Source organism: Aythya fuligula, chromosome 4 (genome assembly GCF_009819795.1).
Source record: "Aythya fuligula isolate bAytFul2 chromosome 4, bAytFul2.pri, whole genome shotgun sequence".
Classification (NCBI taxonomy): domain Eukaryota; kingdom Metazoa; phylum Chordata; class Aves; order Anseriformes; family Anatidae; genus Aythya; species Aythya fuligula.
In genome coordinates this window covers 21,065,477-21,090,541 of record NC_045562.1, presented here as the reverse complement: position 1 = coordinate 21,090,541, position 25,065 = coordinate 21,065,477, and the positions used below count along the sequence as shown (strand labels likewise).

Genomic DNA, 25,065 nt, shown 5'->3' with positions numbered 1-25,065 from the left:
CTATTTCATCTTTGGATGTAACTGCTCTTGTAGAATAAGCAAATCCATGTTATCCCAAAGGAAATTATAGTAATTATAATAAAAATAATTTTTGGTGGTATCCTAGAGTCATTTGAAGAGAAGGAAACCGACAAGCAGACGGCAACAAGTTGCATATGTTATGTGTATCATAGTATATCATTAAGGTGAATTGGTTTTCCATATTTTTGCTCTAAAAGTTTAGGCAGGCGGTAGAGAATCACAGGATGGCCGAGGCTGGCAGGGCCCTCTGCAGCCCATCTGGTCCAACCCTCTGCTCAGGCAGGGCCACCTGGAGCTGCTTGCCCCGGACCACATCCAGGTGGCTTTGGACAATCTCCAAGGGGATTATGGAGAATGAAGTACTTCCGAAACCTACCTTGCACATTGTCATTACTACAGCAGATAATACCCATTGTCTCCAGCCCTACTAGTGGTCCTGGCCTTGTGCTGTAGACTAGCATACAGGATTAGCACGAAACTTGAGGTTTCACAGGGTCTTGGTGACAGCATGGAAAGGAGTGGTAAAGTCATATGTTAGCCCTATAATGCCCACAGCACCCTTCTTCCTCTCCTCTTCGTGGCTAACCAGAACAGATCCATCTGCTGCAGAAATCATTTATTTCAGTAGGTCACTTAGGAGCTCACTTAAATGGTTTGTCTCTTTAGAAGGATCAAAAATGGAAAAAAAAATAGGAAAGGGCATAATTACTGCCTATCTTTTTGAACATCGATTTGGGACCAGTAAAAGACTCAAAATGAGACTGGTGAGCTTTTTGTCAGCTGTATTCACCAAAAGCGCTGTGTCATTAAAGGACAGTGGTAGTAATTGCTTAATGCCACTGCTAAGTTGAACTATTAGTCTCTGAATGCTTGTTCCTGTAATTTAATTTTTTAATGTATGACTTTCTGTTCTGCTGCAAAGCATGGAAAGCCATTATTTATGTGATTTGTCATTGTGGTTAAGAGCATCAAATAACCTGTATCCTTCACCACCAGCAATGCATCTGTTTGGCCTCAACTGGCAGTTGCAGCAAACTGAAAACGATACCTTTGAGAATGGAAAAGTGAATTCTGATACTGTGCCAACACATCCTGTAACAGTACCTGCTGGAGAAAATGGTAAGTGAAACACACCAATTCCTTTCCTCCTTTCAAGGTGTTTCCTTTCTTTGTGTTTGGTTTACATCACCAGACTTTTCCTTCAAAACTCTGTACTTAAATGGAAGTACAGAACCTTTGAAAATAGTAGTAATTCAAAATAGGCATGCAGATACGAAACAGAAGTTGTATTTCAATTGGAAAGAATACCTAACCTAACATGTGAAGGTAGTTATTAGTCTTCAGTGATAATCTTGATCTTATTAGGAAAGCTGACTGTCAACCAAAATTTCTTATGGGATTTTACAAGCAGTATTGGGTATGGACAGAAAACCTCTTGTCATGCTCAAAAAAGTAAAACCTCTTACTCCAAAATCCTTGATAACCTAATGATTTTTGTGGGGTCCCTGGAGGATGCAAGTTGGTGCTGAGGCTGGCTCAGACCATCTTCCCTGAGGGTTCCCAGGCTGCAGAAATGGCCACAGGAAAGCCAGGGTGCCCAAGGTGACAGAACACGCTATTTCATAAGGGGAACTTGACACAAGATTAAGACTTCAGGAGTCCTGTTGAGCTCTGGATAGTCTTCAGACCAAAGCCTTGTCTGCGACAGAGGGACATAATCAACCCTTTTCTAAAGGATCAGCACCAGAAGAGGCTCCACAGGGGGATTTGCATATTTTTCAAAGCTTCTCTGTTAGCTGTGTGTAGAAGTCAACTCATGACCAAGGAGCTTCCTATGGCATGATGACCTTGCTACAGAATGCCTCTTGTTTTTTTCTGATAATGAGGGTGTTTTGTTTTTTTTTCTATTTCTCTCTGAAACATAATAGGTCATGTGTACTATGTTCATTTGTTATCTAAAAATGTCTAGCGTATAATATTGAGTCTGAATCATCCAGCCAATATATAAAATCAAAAAAAAAAAAAATTTTATTAATTTTGTTGTAGGAGCTTTTAAAATACAAACCACATAAAGGGATTATTTTTTATCGACCTTTTTCATGTTGCCCTTTAAGATTCTCAAAACATTTAAGAGCCTGTGCACTTTTGGCTAACAGAGGCTTTAAAATCAATAGTTTTTGAATGGAAAACTTGATTTAAATGGTTGATGAATGCGGTATTTGCTTCATTACAGAAAAATCCATTTTCCCTTTCGCAAGGTAGAGCTGACCTCCTTACCACTGAGGAGGAGGAAGCCTCTGCCAGCACTTGACATCTTGAAAAATTTTCAAGTTATCACAGCTCCAAGTTATAGAAATGATACAGCTCAGTTCATTTTTTCTTACATCTTTTTAAGCATATGAAACTTCTCCAGTAGGACTTTTTCCTTTTTCATTTCCTTTACCCTACCGCCTTTTTCTTGCACTTAGATATTCATTATCTCTTTCTGTGTTCTTACTTGTTTTGAATGAATAGCAAAAAGCTACTGTATGGTTAATGAATATTGATGCTGCAGTGACAGCTCATCATCCTGCTGTCTTCTGCTCTGAGGAGCCAAGATTATTTTTTTTAAATATACATATTTTTTTAAAATATACACTTATTTTTGTAAATATTTTATAAATATAAATTAGTTTTTCCCCTTCATCATTTTTATTTTTTTTTTACAAATTAGAAGCTGTTATACTGTGCCTCAAAGATAAATGGAAATAACAAATACATTGAATCCTTTTTTTCTTTCCTTATGTCCTTAAACACTATACAAGAAAATAGGGTTAATTTCGTCCGCTGCTAAAATGCTATCCTCTGCAGAATATAGTAAGTGGTTATTTATCAGCATACATCAATACTAAGCAACAGATGGACCAAAGAATACACATTTTAAACCACAAAAGGAAAGTTAAGTAGAAGGCAAAGCGTGGTGATGACTAGGTAGGAAATTTAATGAGGGGGCCCCTGTGCTATCACACTAGTTACTGAAAACTGTAAGGAAGAATCAATAAGGCCTTGATTTTGATACCTCGGCAGCCATACAGCTTTCAGTACTCCCCAACTCTTCAGCCCCCAGTAATATTCGATACTCCAATTCAGACGGGAGAAGTTTTCATTGTTACGGGGGCCATTAATTTTTCTTGAGTCTCCCTCACGTAAGTTTTGAATAGTCCTGAGCCAGTTTTGGTCAGAAAATCATAGCCCTTAAATGGGTGGCTTAGATCCTAGATAGCCATTTGCCATTCACAAGTACAGATACTTTGTGTGATGAATTAGTAAAGCTTAAACTTTAAAACGCATTCTTACAACCCTTGAAGAAAATTCAGCTGTGGTTTACCTAGAAATAGCTAGTCATAAACTGACAGTAAAAGCATGTTAAATCATCCTTAGATGCAAATCATTTGTTAAATGAAGCTTGAATCTCTGAACAAGCCTTTTCCAAAGATTTTGTTTGTTAGTTGTTTTTTTAGTGTTTTTTTTTTTTTTTTTTCCCTTTCTTTCTCTCCCAATGCTTTTCTCTGTATGAAGAGTAAGCTGCTGGCAACCTATCACCTGCTTATCTAGACAGGCATGATTCACGGCTGCATAAGGTAGCATAAGAATATGTATTTTGCCTAGAGATGATGAATTTTGTAGGGCAGTTCAGTTTAGGTTTTCCAAAATACTTTGTAAGCCATGCTTGATCACATCCACCACTTATTTGAAGTGTATCAGTGCTTCATTTGTTTTTATAGCTAGGCAATAGAAAAGAAAGGTTAAAAAACACAGAGCTGAAAATTTGTTTAACCATAGTGCTCTAATAGTTACTCACACCTCATATGTTGCTGTATTTATTTTATGTTGTATAAATCAATGTGCAGTTCAGAAATACCCTTTATTAATTTATGCTTAATTGAACATGTTTTTTGTTGTCATTGTTGTTGATGTTTTTAAATGCAAGGGAGAAAAAAGGGAATGGGAAAAAAGGCATTTCTTCTGGGTGACTTAAATGCAGGTTTTGAGAGTATACTGACTGAAATGTAACTGATATGCCTTGCACTTTTTTGTTTTGTTTACAGTGTATCATGTTAATTGAATGTATAGTAACTTCTTAATTAGATGCTATATTGATTTTTTTCTATAAAAAGTATGTATTTAAGGAGTATTTTGATTTTGTTTGTTGAAATAGTTGTTGCAGAAGGATATATAGTGATGTCTCACAAAAAAAGATCTGAATACAAGGTTATTCAACGGAATGGGTGAATATGCTATTGATTGTCTGTAAATCCAGCTTTGCAACCTAATATTTTAATTAGTGCTGCCTATGAAGGATGGAAAATGATATTATATGTGACACTATACAGCTATTATTGTTCAGCTTTTTTGTGTTTTGGTTGTGCATTCATTTTCATTCTGTAATGGATACGCAATTCTTTACAGAATATCTTGTGTATGAATCCCTAGAATGTTTGCAGATAAGGAGAGGGAGTTTGGCTTCATGTAATTTTCATGATTTTGTGAACTATTCTTCTTTTACAATAACTGAATTTTGCTTATTGCTTTAAATATTTGTTCAGCTCAGGATTTTGTCCACTCTAACCTCAGACAGTCAAAACAGAATTTTCAAATAAGAAATATAACAAATATTTTATCTATTAATTAACTGCAATGCATTGGATTGTTTATCTCATGAATACTCAATATAATGATGTATAGTATGTGATACAGCAAAATAATGTATATTGTAGATTAAATAATAGTACTTCTAGTACAAATTATGATATAAATATTATTTACCTATAAATTCTTTTGGTATTTTTATTTTCTTTTCATGAGGGGCTGGAAAAGAATATTTTTTTTTGTGGTAGAGAAGTAAAATGAAAGGGAAAATATTCAGGAGGATAGCTGTTTTAAAAATAGGTTTCATCTTTGGACTATTTTGTCATTATGGAATTGTGTGAATGAATGTGACATTTCATATTTGGATTTAAAGCTTTGGACTTAAAGCTCTGTGTAAGAACTGGTACCATTTTAGAATGTGAAAAGAAAATGATGAAACTACTAACATTTTCTTATTCCTCTTTCCCCAGGAGGGAAAAAGAATAGTTAGTACCCTGTTCTTAGGAGGACAAAAAGCTAGTGATGACTTTGAGAGAGGTAGTTTGGCATTAAAGGGGCATGTGGCTACAGAGTAAAAGTACCATTTTTGATGAAGAAAATGGGAGCCTGTAAGATCATTACCTGCTAAGGATAATTGCTGAAGTCCAGTAATAGCCATTTCTGACATGTTGGGCAAAATATTTGTTTGAAAAAGAGCACCTGTTCAAGCTATCTAGTTCATCTTTTCTTACGGGTATAAAGAGGTCACTGTTTTTCATTTCAAATATACAAATAGGGGAAGTTGTAGATCAATACTGCAAACAAATATTTATTGTTTAGTGATTACCAGCCATCAGTTCTTGAATTTATACAACAAAACACGCTTCAATTTGAAGTTGTAAGAAACATACCTTTAAATGAACTGAAATAGTAAATCGAGATCTATCTTCTAGCGTAATGTATAAATATCACAAAAGGTTAACTCCAAAGTTAGAAAAGCATCAACGTCATCCTGAAAAGAGTAAAAAAATGTTTCTTCCAAGATCAGATATTTCACTGTCTCTTGAAAGCAGAACGCTGATCAATATGATGATCCTGTAAGTGAGACATTTGCAGTGACTGCAGCAGTGTTGCGGCGTATCCCTGACGATGATAGGAGCCCCCACTCAAGGCTTCTCAGTAGTGCTTCTGTAGCTGCTTAATTCAAAAGCAGCCTCTCCTCATCTGGGATGCACAAAAAGTGGTGAGGATCAATCTGTGACCTCACCTGGCATTTCAGATTTTAATCATTTTTTTTTCCAAGTCTAAATGTTTGCAAAAAGGTTGTGTCAGTTTGTTCACTCAAATGATGAATAATGTAGAATTTGAACATAGACGACAGGGCAGCAACAGAGCGTTGTCACTTCTTTACAACACTCGTACGCAAACAAGCCAGCATCTCTTGAACATGCTTATCACATTCAGATGGGTTTAGTTCAGTCCTTATAATAGACTGCCTGCTGAAGAAAGGAAGTGAATTGGTAAAAAAACACAGCTGACTACAGGGTTGTGACTACACTTCCATTCTCCTTTATGTTGCTTCACACAAGGCTCACCTTGATGAGCCAGCTGACTAAATGTGGCATTGCTTGCATAGTCCAGAGCTGGCAGGTGTTGATAGGCAAGATCTTAGGCAAATCTTTTTGTCTTAGCCTAGATTTGACAGCGCTGCTGCTGTTGGGTCAAAGTAGGCCTTGACCCTGGCACCAGGTTGAGAGAGCACTTGTGTGCAGCCACACAACGTGGATATTGAGCCTGGGCATCAGGTCTGAGCCTTCAGCCACAGACAAGCTTGATGCAAGCTTTACTAAGCCATCCCAAGTCTTAAACCTGGATGGTGGCAGTTCATTCAAGCCACTTTCTTAGTGTGTAAGTCTTACTAGTTCTTTTCCTTTAAGTCTAGCAGATGGAAGATGTTCCTACAGCTAAGCCTCAATTTGTTTGCTAGTGAACAAGACAGGCTTATAATCTTTGCCGGATTTTAAAGTATGCCTGTGCAGTGCAGCCAGGGACAATGTGGAGATCTCAGTGCTGTCACAGACCTGTGCTATCCCTAGCATGCAGCCCGGTGCCTTGCAGAGTTATCAGCTTGGTCTGTAACAGTTCTGCCCCATCCATTTACTTGACAGCGCTTCACTGGCAGGTCACAGACTATTGCAGATCAGATGATATTGTTCTGCACCCGAGCTGTACTGTAAATACAGTCTTTCTTGCTTGCAACTTATCCACTCAAATAAAAAGTGTTTGTAGTGGATATGTGAATTTTGTGACGTTCTTTTTAAAGCCACAACTGGTAATCCAGTTTTTCAGTGTTAGCATTCAAAATCGCATGTTAGCATCTTCCTCTCTACTTCTGGGTGTTTCCAGAGCATCATCTCTTGGCTTCTAAGGCTAACTGATAGTTTCATTAATGCTTCTTAAAGCAAAATCATTAATACCCTTCAGGACTATGTTCTTATTCCTAGTAATTGGCCTTCAGGGTAAATACTTACTTGTAATATGGAAGACAGTGGAAGTACCAGACTTTGACATGTTACTACACATTTTAGTCAGGAGACAGCATGGTCAAGAAGGTGGTAACAAGCTTGGGGCTGAGGCCAGGGAGCACAGAGGACCTAGGCTTTATGGGGAGTGAAGGCATCAGGATGTAGGCACAACAAAGGAAGAAACATTGCCTTCCTTTTGGAGAGAAAAAAAGAAGCCTAAAATAGAGAACCAGATCTGTAGGCATTGCTAGGATTGTATATACATGCTAGAATATTTGATTTAGAGAAGACTGTGTGTATTAGTTCTCTTGACTGGTTAGGTTTATCTGTTTATCTTAAAATCTGTCTGCTGCGTTTCCCTTTTTCCTTATACTTTTTTAGAATAAGTCTTTATGCTGGCAAACACTGTCTTTTGAAACACTTGACAAAAATGAATTGTTTAGTGTAGATCCCAAAGCAGTTTCTGTAGTGCCGGTGCTCAGGGAAGTTGCAGTATTTTTACTTGATAGATACTTGTGTTGTCTTTGCTTTGTTAGTTCTCAATCAGTGAACTCCCTGGGACCTTACATTGAGAAAGATTGTCAAGTAGCATTTTATGAGGTGGTTCTAAATATTTGACAGTTCACATGAAGGGTGATTGAGAACAGAAAAAGAATACTAATTTTTTCTCTCTTATTATTCTAACCTGTCAGGAAAATTAGGGGGATTTGCACAAGAAAACAACACTATAGATTCTGGAGAACTTGATATAGGCCGAAGAGCAATACAAGAAGTACCCCCTGGGATTTTCTGGAGATCACAACTCTTCATTGATCAGCCACAATTTCTAAAATTCAATATATCCCTTCAGAAAGATGCATTGATCGGAGTATACGGCCGAAAAGGCTTACCACCTTCACATACTCAGGTGAGAACTGCTTTCATTAAAAGTATGGTACATTATTGAAAACTGATAGTCTGTATCTTTTGTATCTTTTTTTATTCCTCGGGATAACATGCTTTTCCATTTTGCTGATTTTTAATCTTTATACTTTATTGATCTCATGTGATGTCCAAAACATACATAATCCCGTAAGTGGTGGGATCTAAAGTGTATAATGGGGGTGGGCGAAAGGTTCTTATTTACAAGCTGCATGAATGCTGTGTGCAGTGATGATGCTTTACATATGGGATTGTTTCATGCAGAATTTATATGTACTTTTTTTCTTCTCTAGGATATAGACATATCCTTAAAAAAAATTAGCAAACTAATGCAGTTTCCTATGGTCATACATGTGGTCATGTGTGCATGGCAAAGGTTGCATTTGTCAAATTTCCAAGCAAAAAGAAAAGAATATTTTAAGGAAACTTCAGTTTGCGCTCCAAGCAAATACTACAGCATTTACAGTTTGGTGGTTCACTAAATAAATACATAAAAGGAAAAGTATGTAATATGTGCTTATGAAGATACAGTGAACTGGGGTTGTGAAAGTGTCAGTTTTCAGTAGACAGCTGAACTGTCTTAAAACTGTTCATAAGTGTCCCAGAAGGATTTACTCTGCTCACTCCTCAAAAGGTTTCTAGCGAGACTTTACTGCATGTGATTATGCTCTTGCCTAGTAACAAAGAACCAATGTTTATCCATAGTTAGAGAAGTGTTGAAGCAAAAAAGAATAAATAGTCTTCTGGCAGGGTTGGCAGGGGGAAGGGAGAAGCATTGTCTGAAATGGTATTTTGGAATCAATTGTATTCGGATCTTATTTTTAAGATTTAAGATCCTCCACGTTCAGATTGCTTTCAGCTGGATGGTAGTCCAAGTGCTGGCTCTGAACCATTGTTCCACTTGAAAAGGGAGTTGAGCTCGTGCACTTCTACCCCATTTATAGAATTACGCAATATCTTACCGATTTTTTAAGTGTATAGATTTGCCATGAACACAGCTCTCAGTATACTAGCCTAATGGGATAGTTGGAATGAAGTTTGGCTAATTATACCCAATACACAGTTGCAACTTCAAATTCAAAAACTGCAAATTTCAATTTCTCTCTTTGATCCTTATTTTTTCATTTTGATTAATATGTTGTTATATTACTGAAAGTTATTTCTTTAGGCATAAATTTTAAAAGACCTAGAGCATAGAAATATTCCTAATTATATCACCTTTTTAGCAGGTACTGTCTCATACTCATACGAAATTTTGTCGCAAATTATGTAGAAAGAGCCAGCAAAGGATTTTCTTGCAACTAAAATCTCCAAATGTTACATTAGCTTGAGTTTTTAGTTTAGTTTCCATTAAACTACAAACAAGTTATTGAATGCAGAAAATGCACTTATGTTTATTTAAAAATTTAGTCCTCATAAAAAATTATTACATGGATTTTCTTCAGACCTTCACATTTGAACACCCACCCTTAGGCTGACAACAAGCATGAGAAATTCTAGCTCAAAGAAAATTGATTCAGAGAGTTATCAGCCAATGGACATAGGGGTTTGGAATACAAATGCCATCTCAGTGATAACAATAATAACAGGAGCTAGGGAAATGCGTGTGTGGCAAGAATGAATAAAAATGAAGAAGCTGATCTGGACTTTGCATTTATATGAGAAGTTATGTAAGTAGATATGTCTGTGAGAAATGATCCTTCCTTGATTCCTTATCCTGGCAAAAGATTGAGATGGGGTGCCCTATATCCAAAAACTCTGAAAAATAAGATAACTAAATCTGTTTCCCATCATCGATGTTGCACAGACTCCTTTCCCTTTGGATTCCTGCTATGCAAGTGCTTATCCACGTTTAAGTATGATAAAACAGAAAGAAACACGCACAAATCCTGCTACTACATCTTCTGTAGATTCTGTGACTTTTTGGATATATTGTTCCCAGGATATAGGTCAAGCTCTCTTGTCCTATTTTTGTCTGGTATAAAATTAGAGTATTTTTCACAAACCATTTGACTGACACTTGATACCTTGACAAATTAGGCATGCTTACTTAGCAGCCCTGGTGAACTTGTAGGACTGCTGAAGATTCCCTAGGGTACAGGGTTTATTAGAATGTTTTTAAGGCCTGACTCCAGTCATGTCTGGTTTAGATGCCAGAGATTAACTATCTTTATGTAATCTCCTGAAAACACAGGTATATAATGAGCAGCTGGAGCAGGAGGGGTAGGGGGGCAGATAGCCACGTACCTGCACGTGGGGGAAAAAGAGTTGAGTGAAATGTTTCTCAACAGTTTAAGCCTTTTTGCAACAAAGCAAAGTCCTCATCAGGGTCTTCATGATGAAGACGCAGCTTCTATGAGTAAAACACATATTTTGCCAAATTAGCTTACATATAAAAAATAAAGGATTAAGGCTAAAGGACATCTAATGAAATGGAACACTGAGAGGGCTGCAAGCATGAATCTGTTCTTTGTTTTCTTATTTCCCCTAACCCTCATAGCTTGTGTTGACAGAGTTCTTTGCTGTGAGCCAGCCATAGCCAGCAGTGGCAGACTACCAGCTAATTGTGCGGCATCCTTTCTTTGGGTGAGGCAGCTTACTCATATAAGCTCCAAGGGTCATAGGAGCATGTTAGAAAAACACACGGATGGCCATGCGGGGTCTGATCAAAGGCCCATCTAACTCAATATTCTGTCTCTGACACTGGCCATTAGCAGATCTGTAGAGATTAATATAGCAGCATGACAGATTTGTAGTTATTCTTCCTAGAATACACTCCTGGCCTCCAGCATTTTAAGGCTGAAGGACTTCCTGAGTCAAAGGTCCTGTCTTTATATTTTATAACCTTTGAAAGATTTTTTTTTTTCCTGGTTACCTTTGAACCCCTGGAAGCTTTTAGCATCTGTGACATTTGCATCAAGAAGTTTCACAGTTTAACTATACATCTCGCATGATATATTTAGTGTGTTTTGAGACTGCTTCGTTGTAGCTTTACTTTGACACCCAGCTGGCAGTCTTTTGGAAGAGACAGTGAAGATTTTCCCAATAATTTCTTCTCAATCTCACCCATGATTTGTAGATCTCTAGTGTCCTGAAGGACTAGTGTTTTTTCCAGCCTGTTCAATCATTCTTTGCATGAAAACCGCTTCAGTCCTTTGATCATCTTTTTCCTTTTCTGAACTCCTCCAGTTTTATTGTAGCCTTTTGAGATGGGGAGGCCAGAATGGCAAAGAACACAGCTGATGTCGAGCTGCCATGGTTTTGTTGAGTGCCTTAATGCTGTCTGCTGGGTTTTTTGTTCGTTTTGATGGGGTTTGTTTTGTGTTTTTTGTTTTTTGCTGTTTGGTGTTTTTTTTAATCGTAGAACTGAAATTTCCTAAGAACTGTCTACCGTAGCTCCCTGATCTCATTCCAGAATGATACAACTTGGCTCAGAGCCCTTCTCTAGATGTGTAAAGTTAGGGTTGTTTCATGAGGACTTCGTAGAGCAGGATCTCACCCATACATATATCACATTATGTTTGTGTCTCTTGAATGCTATCTACTCTTATCTCCAAGTCACAGAGTGACAAGTGCTAATAGCAAAATTTATGCAAATGAGCAACTGCTGCCTGTTTCTCAAACGTCAGTGTTTGAATTTTCAGATCTTGTGTCAAATAATAAAGAACTGATTACTACCTGCACCCTGCCAGCATTCATAAAGTTTCTGTACCAGCTGTCCCCGTCCAATATCTTTGCTCACACGCCTTTGATACCCTGCGTGCGTTACCACCACCATCTTCCTTAGCTCCCTCCTTAAAGCTTAGGTCCTTCGATGAGAATCTGCCTCCTCTCCATATGCAAAACCTGCATGTGACATTTTCCACTTCCTCCACTTCTGTTTCCCAAACCCTTCACCTGTTTATCTATGTCTTTGTTGTATCCAGTTAAACCAAACAGTAAAACGAAACTGGAGTCTTTCGTTCCATAGCTGCATGACCTTCTGATGCTAATTATCCTACCACTGTAATGGCCATAATGAAAGAATGCCAGAAATGAGCTTGGGAGAAATCTCAGTAAGTTCACAGCCCTGTCTTGGAACAGGATGGGCTGTATCGAAACCATTCGTATTAGTTTGTTAGTATTTCTTCACAACGTAATAACACAATGCAGCAAAATTAATTCTCCTTCTCTCCCACAGTACAAAATATTATGAATACAGCATGTAGGAAACATTTTCGATATATTGTAATCAGGACAAAGTTTTTGGTTTTGTTTCTCTGTTCTACTTAGGTACCTATTATCAGTCTCAAGCACAGCCTCTGTGTGTGTCACAGACCAGTCTGAGATGCATAGTTCTCTCTTTCTGGGGAATCATAAATAAATCAACCAGAAATAATTGACAGTGGCTGTCCATTCAGAACCCAATCAATGCAAGCCTGAAAGTCTTTGTGACACTTTCTAAAAATGTCAGTTTCATTGCAGCCAGAGAATCAATATGTTTATTTAAAGAGACTTTAAGAATAAAAAAAGGACTTTGGTTTAAAGCAAAACTGAATGGAGTACTAGGGCAAATCAGCACATTTAGACTCAATATAAAGGTAATTAATTTAGCATCATAGGAGGGAAATAAAATTAGTATGTTTTTTGCTTATGAAGATAATTGTTTTTCCCAGTCTGTTTCTGTTATTCTGTCCTACATTAAAAAAAAAAAAAAAAAAAGGCCTTTAAAAGGGTTAAGATCAATTATTGTTTGCTGGGGGACAGACTGAACAGTAAATTCCCCTCTGTACGGCTTTTAAAATGTAGTCTAAAATGGTGCTCTGGTAACAACATCTGCCCTTATTATGTTACAGATACAAAATCACTAATTGTACTGTGCTCATCAGCCATTAATATACTCTTTGTGGTCAATCAGGTAGTGTAATCATTTGCTCCTGTATCAGAAATATGTTTTTTAGCTGAAATTGTCCTACATAAAAATGACCCTCTGCAGTGTACAAATTACAAGGTCACTCCTAATGTCCATAAATGACTTGTTGAAGCACAGAACTGCCTGGGCTTTCTCTTTTTAAAAATATTAGTGAACAGCATGAGTAGGAAGAAGTGTTCTTGAGTCTAGTGGGAGGGAAAAAAATACAAAATTGTTTTTCTCTCTCAAGCATAATAATATAAATATTTAATTCTCTGACAAATGAGAATGTTGACTGGTTTTGAATAATCGCTCTCTCCCAAAACAGTTGCATTCATTTTCATGTGGTGCTGCACGTACAAAGTGACGGCACATCAAGGTACTGGCTCCTGCACATACTAATCGCATTTATGTTCTGTTCTGCTTGCTCAGACATAGCTGGGAAGGTGTCTCAGGTGTTGATAGAGGCACAGTAACTATGCATTTCTTTCACATCCTGAATGGTTGGAAGGTAAATCTGATTACTGTGGAGGAACATTCTTACAATACCAGTGAATTTTGACCTGCAAGCCTGCAATTTCAGGAAGAGAACAGGGACTTAAGCCCTATGCTGGGACAAAGGCTATCGTGTTTTCTTTTGTCCTAGGCACAGTTTCTGAAGGCCACAAGTCAGGGCATAAAACCAATGTTCTGGTCCTGGTAACCGATGTTATCCTAGCTCAGGTGAATCAGTGCTCTCACATCCTGGCCTTTACTTCAATCGGCCCTGGATGTAATTCCATTTGAAAGAGTTCTCAAATACTTGCAAAGATTGAAGGTTTATGTGTAACACTTCCCCGCGTACAATAAACGTGTATTGAAGTGAGTCTGTGAGCAGACTCAGCAGGGCCAGCAGAGACTCTCCACCACAAGCAGTAATGCTCTTGAACTTCATGTTTCAGCAAAATGACATACACGTTGACCTGAGGGACCTCCATTTTTTGTCAGTTTGTCATTTTCAGTAGTTGTCATTCTTTATGCTTTTCCTATTTTGGGCTTCTGCTAGAGGGAGTGGAAGTAAAGCTCTTCCTCTTCTTCTTTCTGAACTCCAAACTGTCTGAAATGGCGATTGAGCAGACAATTTAATCCTCAACATGGAAATAAATAAAAAGCCAAACAGATGGTTGGTGGTGGGTATTACTGTTAATCCATGCACATGTAACGTGCTTGGAAAGTCAGCGCTCACCTGTAGGTCGGGTGGCAGTGGTGACTGCAGATTTATTTCAGCTGATGTTTTCCTCCACCCAGTGTGTGAAATGGGTTCACTGGCCTGCACTCATGTCACTGAAAAAGCCTTTGCTATAAGGATGAGCACAGCTGTATGTCAAGCTCCCCTCTGTTCCCCCCTGCAGTATGACTTTGTGGAGCTCCTGGACGGCAGCCGGCTGATCGCACGGGAGCAGCGCAACCTGCTCGAGTCGGAGCGAGCGGGTCGGCAGACGAGGTCTGTCAGTCTCCACGAAGCGGGTTTTATCCAGTATTTGGATTCCGGCATCTGGCATCTGGCCTTTTATAATGATGGGAAAAATGCGGAGCAGGTGTCCTTCAATACCATCATTATAGGTAAGCATCATCTTCAAAGCTCTCACCAAAAGCTGGGCTCTGGTTGTGAAGTTTTTAGCAATCTAGAGATAAGTTTTTGTAGTCCGGTGATCTTTTTTTACAGATTTTCAATTCATAGCATTTCTTTTGCTACTCAGAAACAGATGCAGAATATATATATATATATATATTATTTAATTGGTCTAAGGCACAAGCTATGTACCTTTTTATAAAGAAGTGCTTGAAAGGAGTACACCGTTGTCAAGTCTTTGTTAAGCAGCACAGAGCTGTATTTTGAGTATAGAGCTCATCTTCTTGTACCATTATAATTGGAGCCTTCCTGTTGGCATGTAAAGTCATGAGATATTACAGGCAGCAGCTATAGAAAATAACAGCTATGCATGCTCCTCAAACAAAGCGGACATTAACCCTTCCCCGAGAACCGGGGCATGCTGTCAGTCAGCAGCGGTTCGCGTGGAAGGCGCTGTCGCGCGGTGGGGCCGGTGAGTGATCCTGCTTTTTTTCCTGCAGAGTCTGTGGTGGAATGCCCCCGGAATTGCCATGGTAACGGCGAGTGCGTTTCTGGATCCTGCCATTGTTTTCCTGGCTTTCTGGGCCCCGACTGTTCAAGAGGTACCTCAGTCCAATCCTCTCCCCAAGTCAGTCTAAGCAAGCATGAAAACAAATACATTAGGAAAGAAATTGGCATGTGACAGGCTTCATAGATGTTCTTGTTTATGAAGCGTTGATGAAAAAACTCGATTTGAATCTTTCCGTCATGCTTTATTCCACAGCAGCCTGCCCGGTCCTGTGCAGCGGCAACGGGCAGTACTCCAAGGGACGCTGCCTGTGCTACAGCGGCTGGAAGGGCACCGAGTGCGACGTGCCTGCAACGCAGTGCATTGATCCCCAGTGTGGGGGCCGAGGCATTTGCATCATGGGCTCTTGTGCCTGCAACTCCGGATATAAAGGAGAAAACTGTGAAGAAGGTAAACGAGTAAATATTTACCCCAGCACCTGCTGTTGTTGGTCAGGTTTCCAGCTGGCTCATCCAGCACTATTGATTTTGCCGGGTCTAGATCATATGCACTAATACCAGGAGGAGAAAGAAGCCTGTTTATAGTTAAATCTTACACATACTGAAATATGTTTGTCGCATGGTATTTCTTCAAAAATCAGTTTAGAATACTAAAAATCAAGTTTTGGAAGAACTAGTATCACTACAGAATATTATACCTCACTTACCCTCAAGTAATCAAATGTGAAAGTTCTCACTAATGATATCTTTTTGCCAGTTTTTACTTTTTTTGGGGGGTATGAAGAAAGCACACAAAAAATAGATGTTGGAATTCAAGAATACTTACTGAATTTTCACAGTATAGAATAAATCATTAATGTATTGCTTTTGTTAGTGATCTTTTCCACCAACCACATTGTGGAAAGTGCTGATTCAAATGCATCACTGTGAAAAACGACACATCATTTTTGTATTCCAAAGATGTGCATAATAATATTCTTTCTGGTATGCTGCAAAATGTAGTTCATTTTCTATTCTATTTTTTTAGGGAGTAAAAAGTGCCATTTTCTTCCTCAATGAAATTGATTTTATTGATCTCCACGTACAAAGTAATGCAATTAAGTCTCTGGAATTAAATTTTCAGACCATTGACCCTACAAGTGTAACATTTTATTGAGTCAAATTGCTAAATTAAATCTCGTCATCTAAAGCACATTAAAGTGAATTAAGAAGGATAGAGAGTATGCAACTCATTTATTTCTGAAACACATTGAGGGTCCTGTAGAGCTGTCAAAACTCCATAGCAGTGGATCAGGTCAGTTGATACCAAGTGTTGCAGGGAATCTGGCAGTTGTTACGCTGTGATTAGGCAAAACAGAGATCAGTAGCCCGAGACCTGAAGCCAATCTTGTTGTAATTCAGAAAAATTAGCAAACCTTGAAAGGTTCTTTGTTAACTCAATGGCAGCCTGTGACTGTCTCGAAGTCAGTTATGTGCACGCACAGATCTCACAATACCAGAAAGTGGTGTGGAAGTGACATGTTTTTTACAAAGAAAGTTGCGGGTATGCTGACAGAGATTGGCTAGGACTCGTAGTCAATAATGATGATAAAGAGTGATTTAGCTTGTAGCCAGAGAAGGGAGGCTGGCACCAAGATACCTTGGTCTGCCCTGTCTTTTCCTCACTCGTTGCAGTGAAGCAAAGGTGAATTTGTCAGCTTCAGCCACTGATGTTTACTTTTAAGAGGAGTGCAATGCTGCATATTTCACAAGGTCTTAACGTGTGGATTAAGCCCAACAGTGCCGTGAGCACCTAGAGGTGATTATTGTTGTTAGAAATGACAAGTTTAAGCCAATCTTTCTCTTCTCCCTGCAGCGGATTGCTTGGACCCAGCCTGTTCCAGTCATGGTGTGTGCATCCACGGCGAGTGCCACTGCAACCCGGGCTGGGGGGGCAGCAACTGTGAAATCCTGAAGACAATGTGCCCGGACCAGTGCTCTGGCCACGGCACCTACCTTCAAGAGAGTGGTACCTGCACCTGCGACCCCAACTGGACAGGTCCAGATTGCTCCAATGGTAAGGGTTAAAAGCACTCATGTTTTGTAAAATGATGATGTCCTGGATAGCATCACTTTAATGACATTATTGTGTTAGCACTGGACCTGCCAAGCTGATGCAAGCCTTTCAGATGATGTTAGCATGAGATGTGAATTGATTCAAAGGTTCAAAATTGCTGATGAATTTGAAGTATTTGGAAATTGCTTTGTTATTATCTGTTAGCCACTTTCTCCTGATAGCTCACATGTAACTACAGAATCTTCTTTGTACAATATATATAAGTATCATCTTAATACATCCAGTTAGAAACTACAGCAGTGAAGCTAGAGAGTCCGTTTAAAAAATCTGTCTAGCTAATTGAAGACGTTTTTCTTGAAATCTTTGCTCAGACGTACCAGTTTGAAGGCAATGCAAATGCAAGAATGAATCCTAAACAGCTTTCGAGAAAAGGTGCAGGCTGCCAGGGCAGAAGGAGCTGGTAGAGGTAAAGAAGTAAATGGGACTTCTTGAAGTCTGAAACTGTACTTATTAAAAGTGTAATTCGAGCTTAGAGGAAATAGGAGAAAATGACTGAAGTTTCTGTCCCAGGAAGTAGAATCTAAATATTTATAATTATGACAGCAGCCTTTTGACAAATATAAGTTTTTAGAATATTGTTTAGTAGCCACATATCAAGAGACAAATCATGTCTAACTGTGAGACATGTATTTGTCTTAAACAGTTCATCTAACAACTCAGATGATTTTGTTAATGAAAACTGAACACATGGGCTAGTTGGGTCTGTGCCAGCTTATGAATAAATATAACTTTTTTTATGAGGAACCGTCTTTTTAAAGTAAATGTACTTCCTGACCAGGATCTGTGATACTCGATAATGTTTTATGTATATGAGAATGACAGGACAGAGTTCCAAACATTCAAGAAGTGAGAGAAGAGCAAGTGTCTTCTATTAAATGTGTTTAGCAGAAAAAAAATCTCATTTTCTTGAACTAAAAATGGGTATTAGTGAGAGATCTGTTGTAGTTCTCAGGCAAAACACAGATCCTCTATTTCTTGATACAGTGTCCATTACACTGTTTTTGATTATTCAGTTATCCTCCATTTTCTACTTACATTTCAAGGAATGATTGGTCGTTATAATAAATGCAATATTTTTGATCTCAGATACTTCAGAAGTGTCAAGCTCACAAAAGAGCATTGTAAAAAGACACACAGATTATTTGCTGAAGTTGTGCAAAATGACCTTCAAACTGGTACACTAAAGAAGTAAATCTTTCCCATAAACATTTTGTTAAGCTGCTAGAAGAAAAAAGAATGAGTTATTTCCATCAGAGGAGTTTATAGGTTTGAAATCAGCAGAGCTTTCCTCTATCTTCATCAGCAGTTTGTCCGTTAATTAGCCCTTCAATTCCACTTCAATTAAATTAACTCTAATTAATAAGTTCATTACAAAGATTGACGCACCTTGCTCAAAGCTAGTGTGCTAAAAGCTGATAAACACCTTCACCCTAATGAAAAATTGATTAGATTGAAGAGAAATAAACCTTTCTTTTTTGGAGCTGCGTTGACGTTTTGCGACTCTAAAGTTAATCAAACCATCTTGGATCTCTTAATCAAAAATCTAATTCAAAGTAGATATAAAATGCTGTATAGGAAGGGGGGGGGGGATTACAGATGTCTTTCTCCAGAAACATTCTGGTCTGTTTCATATGGGAAATGTCACAGCTCCTTGGTACTGTGTTTAATGTTCCACAGCAGTTATCCTCTACTGGGGAAAAAAACCCTTATTGAGTGGAAAACTGGAAACCTTTGATGCACTGAAATCTGTTGAAAATAATTTCAGCCTTTTATTACTAAACTGTTTGTTGTCTTTTACAAGAAAACAAAAACAAAATACAGTACTCTTATGAAGCAATACTCTTATGTGGTTACAACCAGCTGTATGCCAAGGAAACGAAGAATTCCCTCAGGCTGTATTGTAGCTTCTCTTTTTTTCTGTTGTCTGCTTAGCAGAAGTAAGGTTTTCTGGAGTCTGACTAAATGAACTGAAACTGTAAATGCAAAATCTGGCAGTCTAAATTATCATGTTGTATTAGCAGAGACTTAACATGCGTTGTTTGGCCTCTGTCTACCTTTGGCTCTTAACATATTTTTCAATTATTCTATCAGTTACAAGATCCTGTTACTATACGTAAATGACAAGTTAAATTGCTGTATGTTGATTTATTTTTTTAACAATCTATTATTTAAATCAGACTGCTCATAGCTGTCACTGATACAAATTTACTGAATGTAAAAGAGAATCATCTTTTATATTTAACAGATGTGTCAGTATGTCAGCATAGTACTAATTTGTCTCAGTAAGGCTGATTCTTTATAATGAAAAAATGTGTCAGAAATGGCACATTTTTACTTTGAAAGAAAACAGGGAGCAGGGTAGGGAGGGGAAACCTTGTTAAAATGTACTTTCATTAATAGTAGATTTTTGCTTACAATGTACAATGACCTAGGTATGTGGTACATTTAGTCACTAGAAGTATGTTGTAACCTCTAGGTTTAAGTGCCATATAACCTAAGTTACAAAAGGCTGCTCTTAAGATGTACATGATCTCAAAAAAATGTGAATAAAATTTACTTAGAGCTAAAAGAAAAACTGTGTACACTAAAGCACCACTAAGTCTAGTGGATAACTAAGTATTAACATGGAGATAAAACTCTGCTCCGTGTTGTGTTGGGTCCTACCTGGAAATGCCTTTCACTGTAAATTCCGTTGATTTCATTACCAAAGATTTTGCCTTTCTTGTTCTTCACATGTTGAATTAAAATCTAGTACTGCTAATTAATGCGCACCCTCTCTCTCCTGTGTGCACTCTCTGCCTCCTTTTTTCCCCTGTTCCCCTCTCAAATCCAGAAATCTGTTCGGTGGACTGTGGCACGCACGGTGTCTGCATGGGTGGAACGTGTCGCTGCGAGGACGGCTGGACGGGCGCAGCCTGCAACCAGAGGGCCTGCCATCCCCGCTGCACCGAGCACGGCACCTGCAAGGACGGGAAGTGTGAATGTAGCCAGGGATGGAACGGAGAGCACTGTACTATTGGTAGGCTGGCTATGCTTTAATGTGTCCTTGGTGCGGAACTCAAAGAGCCAGCACTGCTGGCTGTGTCTGAATAAGAAGCGTATTACTTTGATGCTTGTTTCTTCAAACAGAATATTTGCACTTGTCAGTCTGTGTAAAGGAATTGATATTTTAAGAAAGGAAATGGTTATATAATGGCTCATCAGTTCTTCATAGCTAGTTTGCTGTGAAAAGAATTCCCTTTTCAATCTTTTCTCTTTAACTGCCTTTTTGCCGAGGAGGAGCCTACACTTATTTTAAACCATAAATATTTTCTTTAATTTATACTTTTATATTTTTATGTGATAGCTTAATGTCTTTCGGAAATGAAGCTTCCGTTTGTTTTTCTTTTATTATTACTATTTCTCGGAGAAGAAGGTCTGAAAAGTGAATTTTGCCTATGCACAAAAACATCACTTTCACCTTGTAATATGAGATCTAACTACCCAAAATTACTTTCTTGTCAACATAATGCTCTATTTAAGAATTATATCAGTTTTTATATGTAAATAACAGCAGTTCCATACAGCAGATTGAGAAGAAGTAATCCGTATTACAGCTTCTATGTTGCTGTAATTGAGTTAGTTCTAGCATGCGGAAACCTTTGGAGATTATTGTGCCTTTATTAATGGAGCTTTTCTTACTCAGTTATGTACAGTATGTATGACCCATGCACAGCACATTCTCTCCACTGCCCAAGGCTTGACAGTGCGTTAGCATGGAAGATTACTCCTGTAGGTAAGGGAACTAAGGAGACAGAAGAAAGTGGAGGAAGTGTTGTCCAAATGTTTATAATTTTTAAGTTGGTTTTGAATAGCCGTAGAGCTAAAAAAATCACAAGATAGGACAGTAAGTCTAATAGTGGTAGAGGTGATGGATGTGAATATTGTGTGATTTTCTTTTGCTACAGGCTGTAAAGAGGCTGGAGTTCAACTTCTGTGGATGTTTTGGGAGGGCTGTAACTCGGAGTGTGTGGGCATGACTGAGTCATCACTGGGGCATGAGTATCTAGAGAAAAGGCCCAAGCTACATTCCCAAATAGCTGTAGCCTTGGCTGGAAGGCAGGATAGTGATGCTGTACGTGGCAGTCACAGGAAACAGTGGCCTGAGCTTTGAGAGCAGGGAAAATGAAGGTCTGTTTTGGCTGTATTACTGATACCCACATCATTACACCAGAAAGACAAGTCAAAATTCCATTTTGTACAAGGGAGTCAGGTGTGAAGTAGTAAGATTGATTTGTGAGTTATTTTTAAAGAAATCACAATTGATTTTTTTGTTTGTTTGTTTACAAATGAGAGTGCCCAGATGTAGAGGTGGGGGGGGGGTAGGGAAGGCAAGATGCAACTGTGCAGGACCCTGGGAAGAATTGATGGGGTTAATATTTTTGAGGAGCTTCCAGAAAACATGCTGACAAAGTGAGTAGCGAGGTGGGGAGAGAACTGCTTTTTAAACAATAAAATAAAGTAAATCTTTAGAAGTAGGATAAAACCTTTCCCTTGACCGCTTTAACTTGCCAACGAGCAATTACTCAGCAGATCACTCTGCTGTTGGTCTCACTGACCTTGGCAGCATTTCAAGGGTTGTAGTTATACACGGATGAACTGCTCTTGAACAATTTTTCCAACATATTAGGCACAAACAAGTTTTTTCTCAGTGCTGGCCAAGTAGGTTTGTCTTCCCACCTGTTTATTCTTCAAATGTGTGTTTACTTTCTGGCTGCTGCTATAAAAATAGTTTGATTTGTTTATATTACCCTCACAGCCTTGAAGACATGTAATGAGGTACAGTCTGTAGCCTGCTGTTAATATTTATTTTTCCTAGTGCTGTTTTCTTCAGGACCCCAGTGCTATGGAGAAGCCAGGTCATTTTACTGTTCATTTCCAAGAGTTGATCCTACTTAGTGGAGTAAAAATTGATGCTTCCTCAGCTTGGTAAATGGAGAGTCAATTTACTTTTCTCTCACCTGTCCTAGAGTATATAGTAGCTCCCTCTAAGCAATAAATTTCAAAATACTAAGGACATCAGAACGTGTCTCCATGCATACCAGCTCTTTAATGTCACCCTCCATTTGTAGCCCAAGCATTTTTCTGTTATTTACAACTCCCAGTTTGGTAGCAGAATATTTATCTAACTTCTGTTGAGCACAGGAAAGACTCCCACTCTGCCTTCATATCCCCAAAATTGAAATAAGGGCATCTTTCTTATTTCTGAGTCATTAACTGTTTAGCTACAGTAGTGTGAAAAATTTTAGAAATACAGATTTGTTTGCCTGATGCAGGTATTAGCTGGAAGGCACATAAAATGCAATGGTCTGCATTTACAACTTCTTTGGGAAAGGAACATTCCAAAGAAGTTGTAAATTTTTAGGCCAATGCACTTTATTCACTTTTGGGGAGAGGAATAGCCCACCAGATCTCTAGCTGGTCGCACAGAATGCAGTAGATAAGTATGCATTAAGTGCAGAGGTGCTAACTGGAATGTTCACTGAATCATCAAAGTCCATAACTCATTTGGATCAAAGACATAATGGTGTTTTTTTTGTGAGGCGTGAATGCCACTTCAAATGTAAAAACTTTCTGCACCTCAACTTAAAATTTTTATGTATTTCTAAATGTTGACTGTGTGTCCAGTCTCATTTTCAGTTATCCCACTGTTTGTATTTTTAGTTGACTTTTATTAAAGGACAGAAAAAAGGAAAAGAAAAAAAAAACATAAACTTATTGCTGTAATATAAAGAAGATAGTAATGGTACTCTTCTCTAAAATCTTTTACGCCCTTGATTGCTTTTTGAGTTATTATGTTTTTTGTTAATATTCCCAAGATCCTCAAATGGAAATCTGGCCAAAGGAAAGTCTAATTGCTCTAAAATTTCAGAGACCATTTGTTTCTTTTTATTCCAATACTTCAGGACTTTGAGAAGCAAAATAATAGATGATTGCAAAGGTTTGCTTTTTTTGTTCAGACAAAATTTTGACATCTGCTACTCAGCATGCATTTGTTAAACATCAACGTTTCCCTAAGGCCAGGGATCACAAGACTGGAAATGGGTTTTAATATACATTTAATGTTATGTACATTTGGTTTGTGAGAGAGAACAGAATAGACTAAATAAATTAGATTTTTCCAAGTTTTTCAAGCAATGTGTGTAGTAAAGTGGGCAAGGTTTTTTTGACTACTGTGGTAAGCATGATGTGTGCTGCTGACACCCACTGGTCCGTTGTGCATCTCTAGCAAAGGGTATCTCTGATGTAAACACCGTACCTAATGTGGGCCACACCTGTGAGTCATTTTCTTTGCTCTGAACACATACTTGCAAAGATTTACATCAAAGATATTCAGCAAAACACTACACAGTGTTGTGATTAAATGAATCTAATGAGAAATAAAGAAACTCAAGATTCATTGCTTTGTTTAGCACCTTAAAATATTGAACTAAACACTGGCACTATATATTACAAATACATGTTCCATTTTAAGGCTATCTAAATTGCTTACTGTCTTTTCCCTCTAGAAAATCATAGTATTTTACCATTTCTTGTATCCATGTGAAAGCAGGTTAAATCTACAGTTTATTGCAAAGCTATGGAAAATCACCTGTCAATTGTTTATTTGGTCTGGGAGTAACATTGATGGATTTGGGTTCAGCGTCCATGTTTCACTTTGTGAAGCTTAACCTGCATCTCAGTGTGATACAAGACCACACATGCACAGCTGGTGCCCAGGTGAAAGCCTGGATGAAAATTTGCTCTGTAATAAAGTTTTTATAACACAGTTGTGCTAAAATATGTTTTAGTTTCCTTTCTATCCTGGCTTGCAATGAGTTCAGTGACCCTCTCCTGTCTTAGTTGTTGCTCTGTGAGATTGGAACAGATATTTCACACGTCTCATTATTTTTTGTGATATAACTGTTATGTACCATGAGTAAATTAAGTAACTGTCTTAGGAAGCCCATAAATATGAATACTTTTCCAGCTGCTTTTCCATTAAACTCTGTTAGCTGAATGAAATTAGTAAATAATTATGTTGGTGGGGAATCTGCTATATCCATGTGCTGTGTAACATCTCAGTTTTACAATGCAGCTTAATTTTTTCTATAGACCAAATTAGTTTTAGGGTAATCTAAATTGCAAATTGGCCAATTTGCATTAAAACTATGCCTTCTTGTTCAGATTTGTCAACACCTCTTTTTTAAAAAGTCTTTAACATTAAGCATGGGTGGGTAAGACCATCTGTTTATGGAGCTTGCCTGCAGCTCCATTACTTAACACATGAGACAGGTTACAGCTGTTTAATTGTTATTGTGTTGAACGATTATCTTTCCATCCAAAATTAATGTTTATATATGTATGCATGGAAAGCAAGTCATTAAACGTAAGTGATCTAAATGTGGATTAATGTCATTAAGCATTGATATTAATCCCTCAGGAGGGCTAAAGTTAGCGTAGTGGTATTCAAGCTACTTTAGAGTGCTATGTGATGCTACCTTACCTGGTACACAGAACTGAAATTCACATCCAATGATGGTCTGCTGTAGAAGAGTACAGCTTATAATATGTTTGTATTCCCTTGGAAACTGGGATCAAAATGTTTTAGCATCTAAGAATTTTCCCTAAAAGAAGTTGAGAAAAAAATAACAAGGGTCAGAAAAATGATTAAATTAAACTTTTCTCTGCGTTAAATAATGTTAAAATCAATCAAACAAAAAAAAATGAATTTTCTTTAGCAAGAGCTTTCTAGTTTCAGCTATCTTAACTAGAAAACCAGGGAAGTCATCCAGTTTAGATTTTCAGAACTACAGAAAAAAGAAATCTGGAGCATGCTCTTGTA

General features: G+C 38.0%; 1 protein-coding gene across 15 annotated transcripts in view; it reads left to right on the top strand.

Annotated features, from left to right (window-relative positions):
* TENM3 (teneurin transmembrane protein 3) overlaps positions 1-25,065 on the top strand; it is a 416,659-nt gene that overhangs the window by 317,850 nt on the left and 73,744 nt on the right. For all 15 annotated transcript variants that reach the window (XM_032186162.1, XM_032186160.1, XM_032186159.1 and 12 more), the window contains 7 exons: positions 1,018-1,140; positions 7,847-8,061; positions 14,358-14,568; positions 15,079-15,180; positions 15,342-15,536; positions 16,941-17,141; positions 20,035-20,220. In XM_032186162.1, coding sequence (XP_032042053.1) covers positions 1,018-1,140; positions 7,847-8,061; positions 14,358-14,568; positions 15,079-15,180; positions 15,342-15,536; positions 16,941-17,141; positions 20,035-20,220 — 1,233 coding nt within the window. The remainder of the gene's footprint in view (positions 1-1,017; positions 1,141-7,846; positions 8,062-14,357; positions 14,569-15,078; positions 15,181-15,341; positions 15,537-16,940; positions 17,142-20,034; positions 20,221-25,065) is intronic.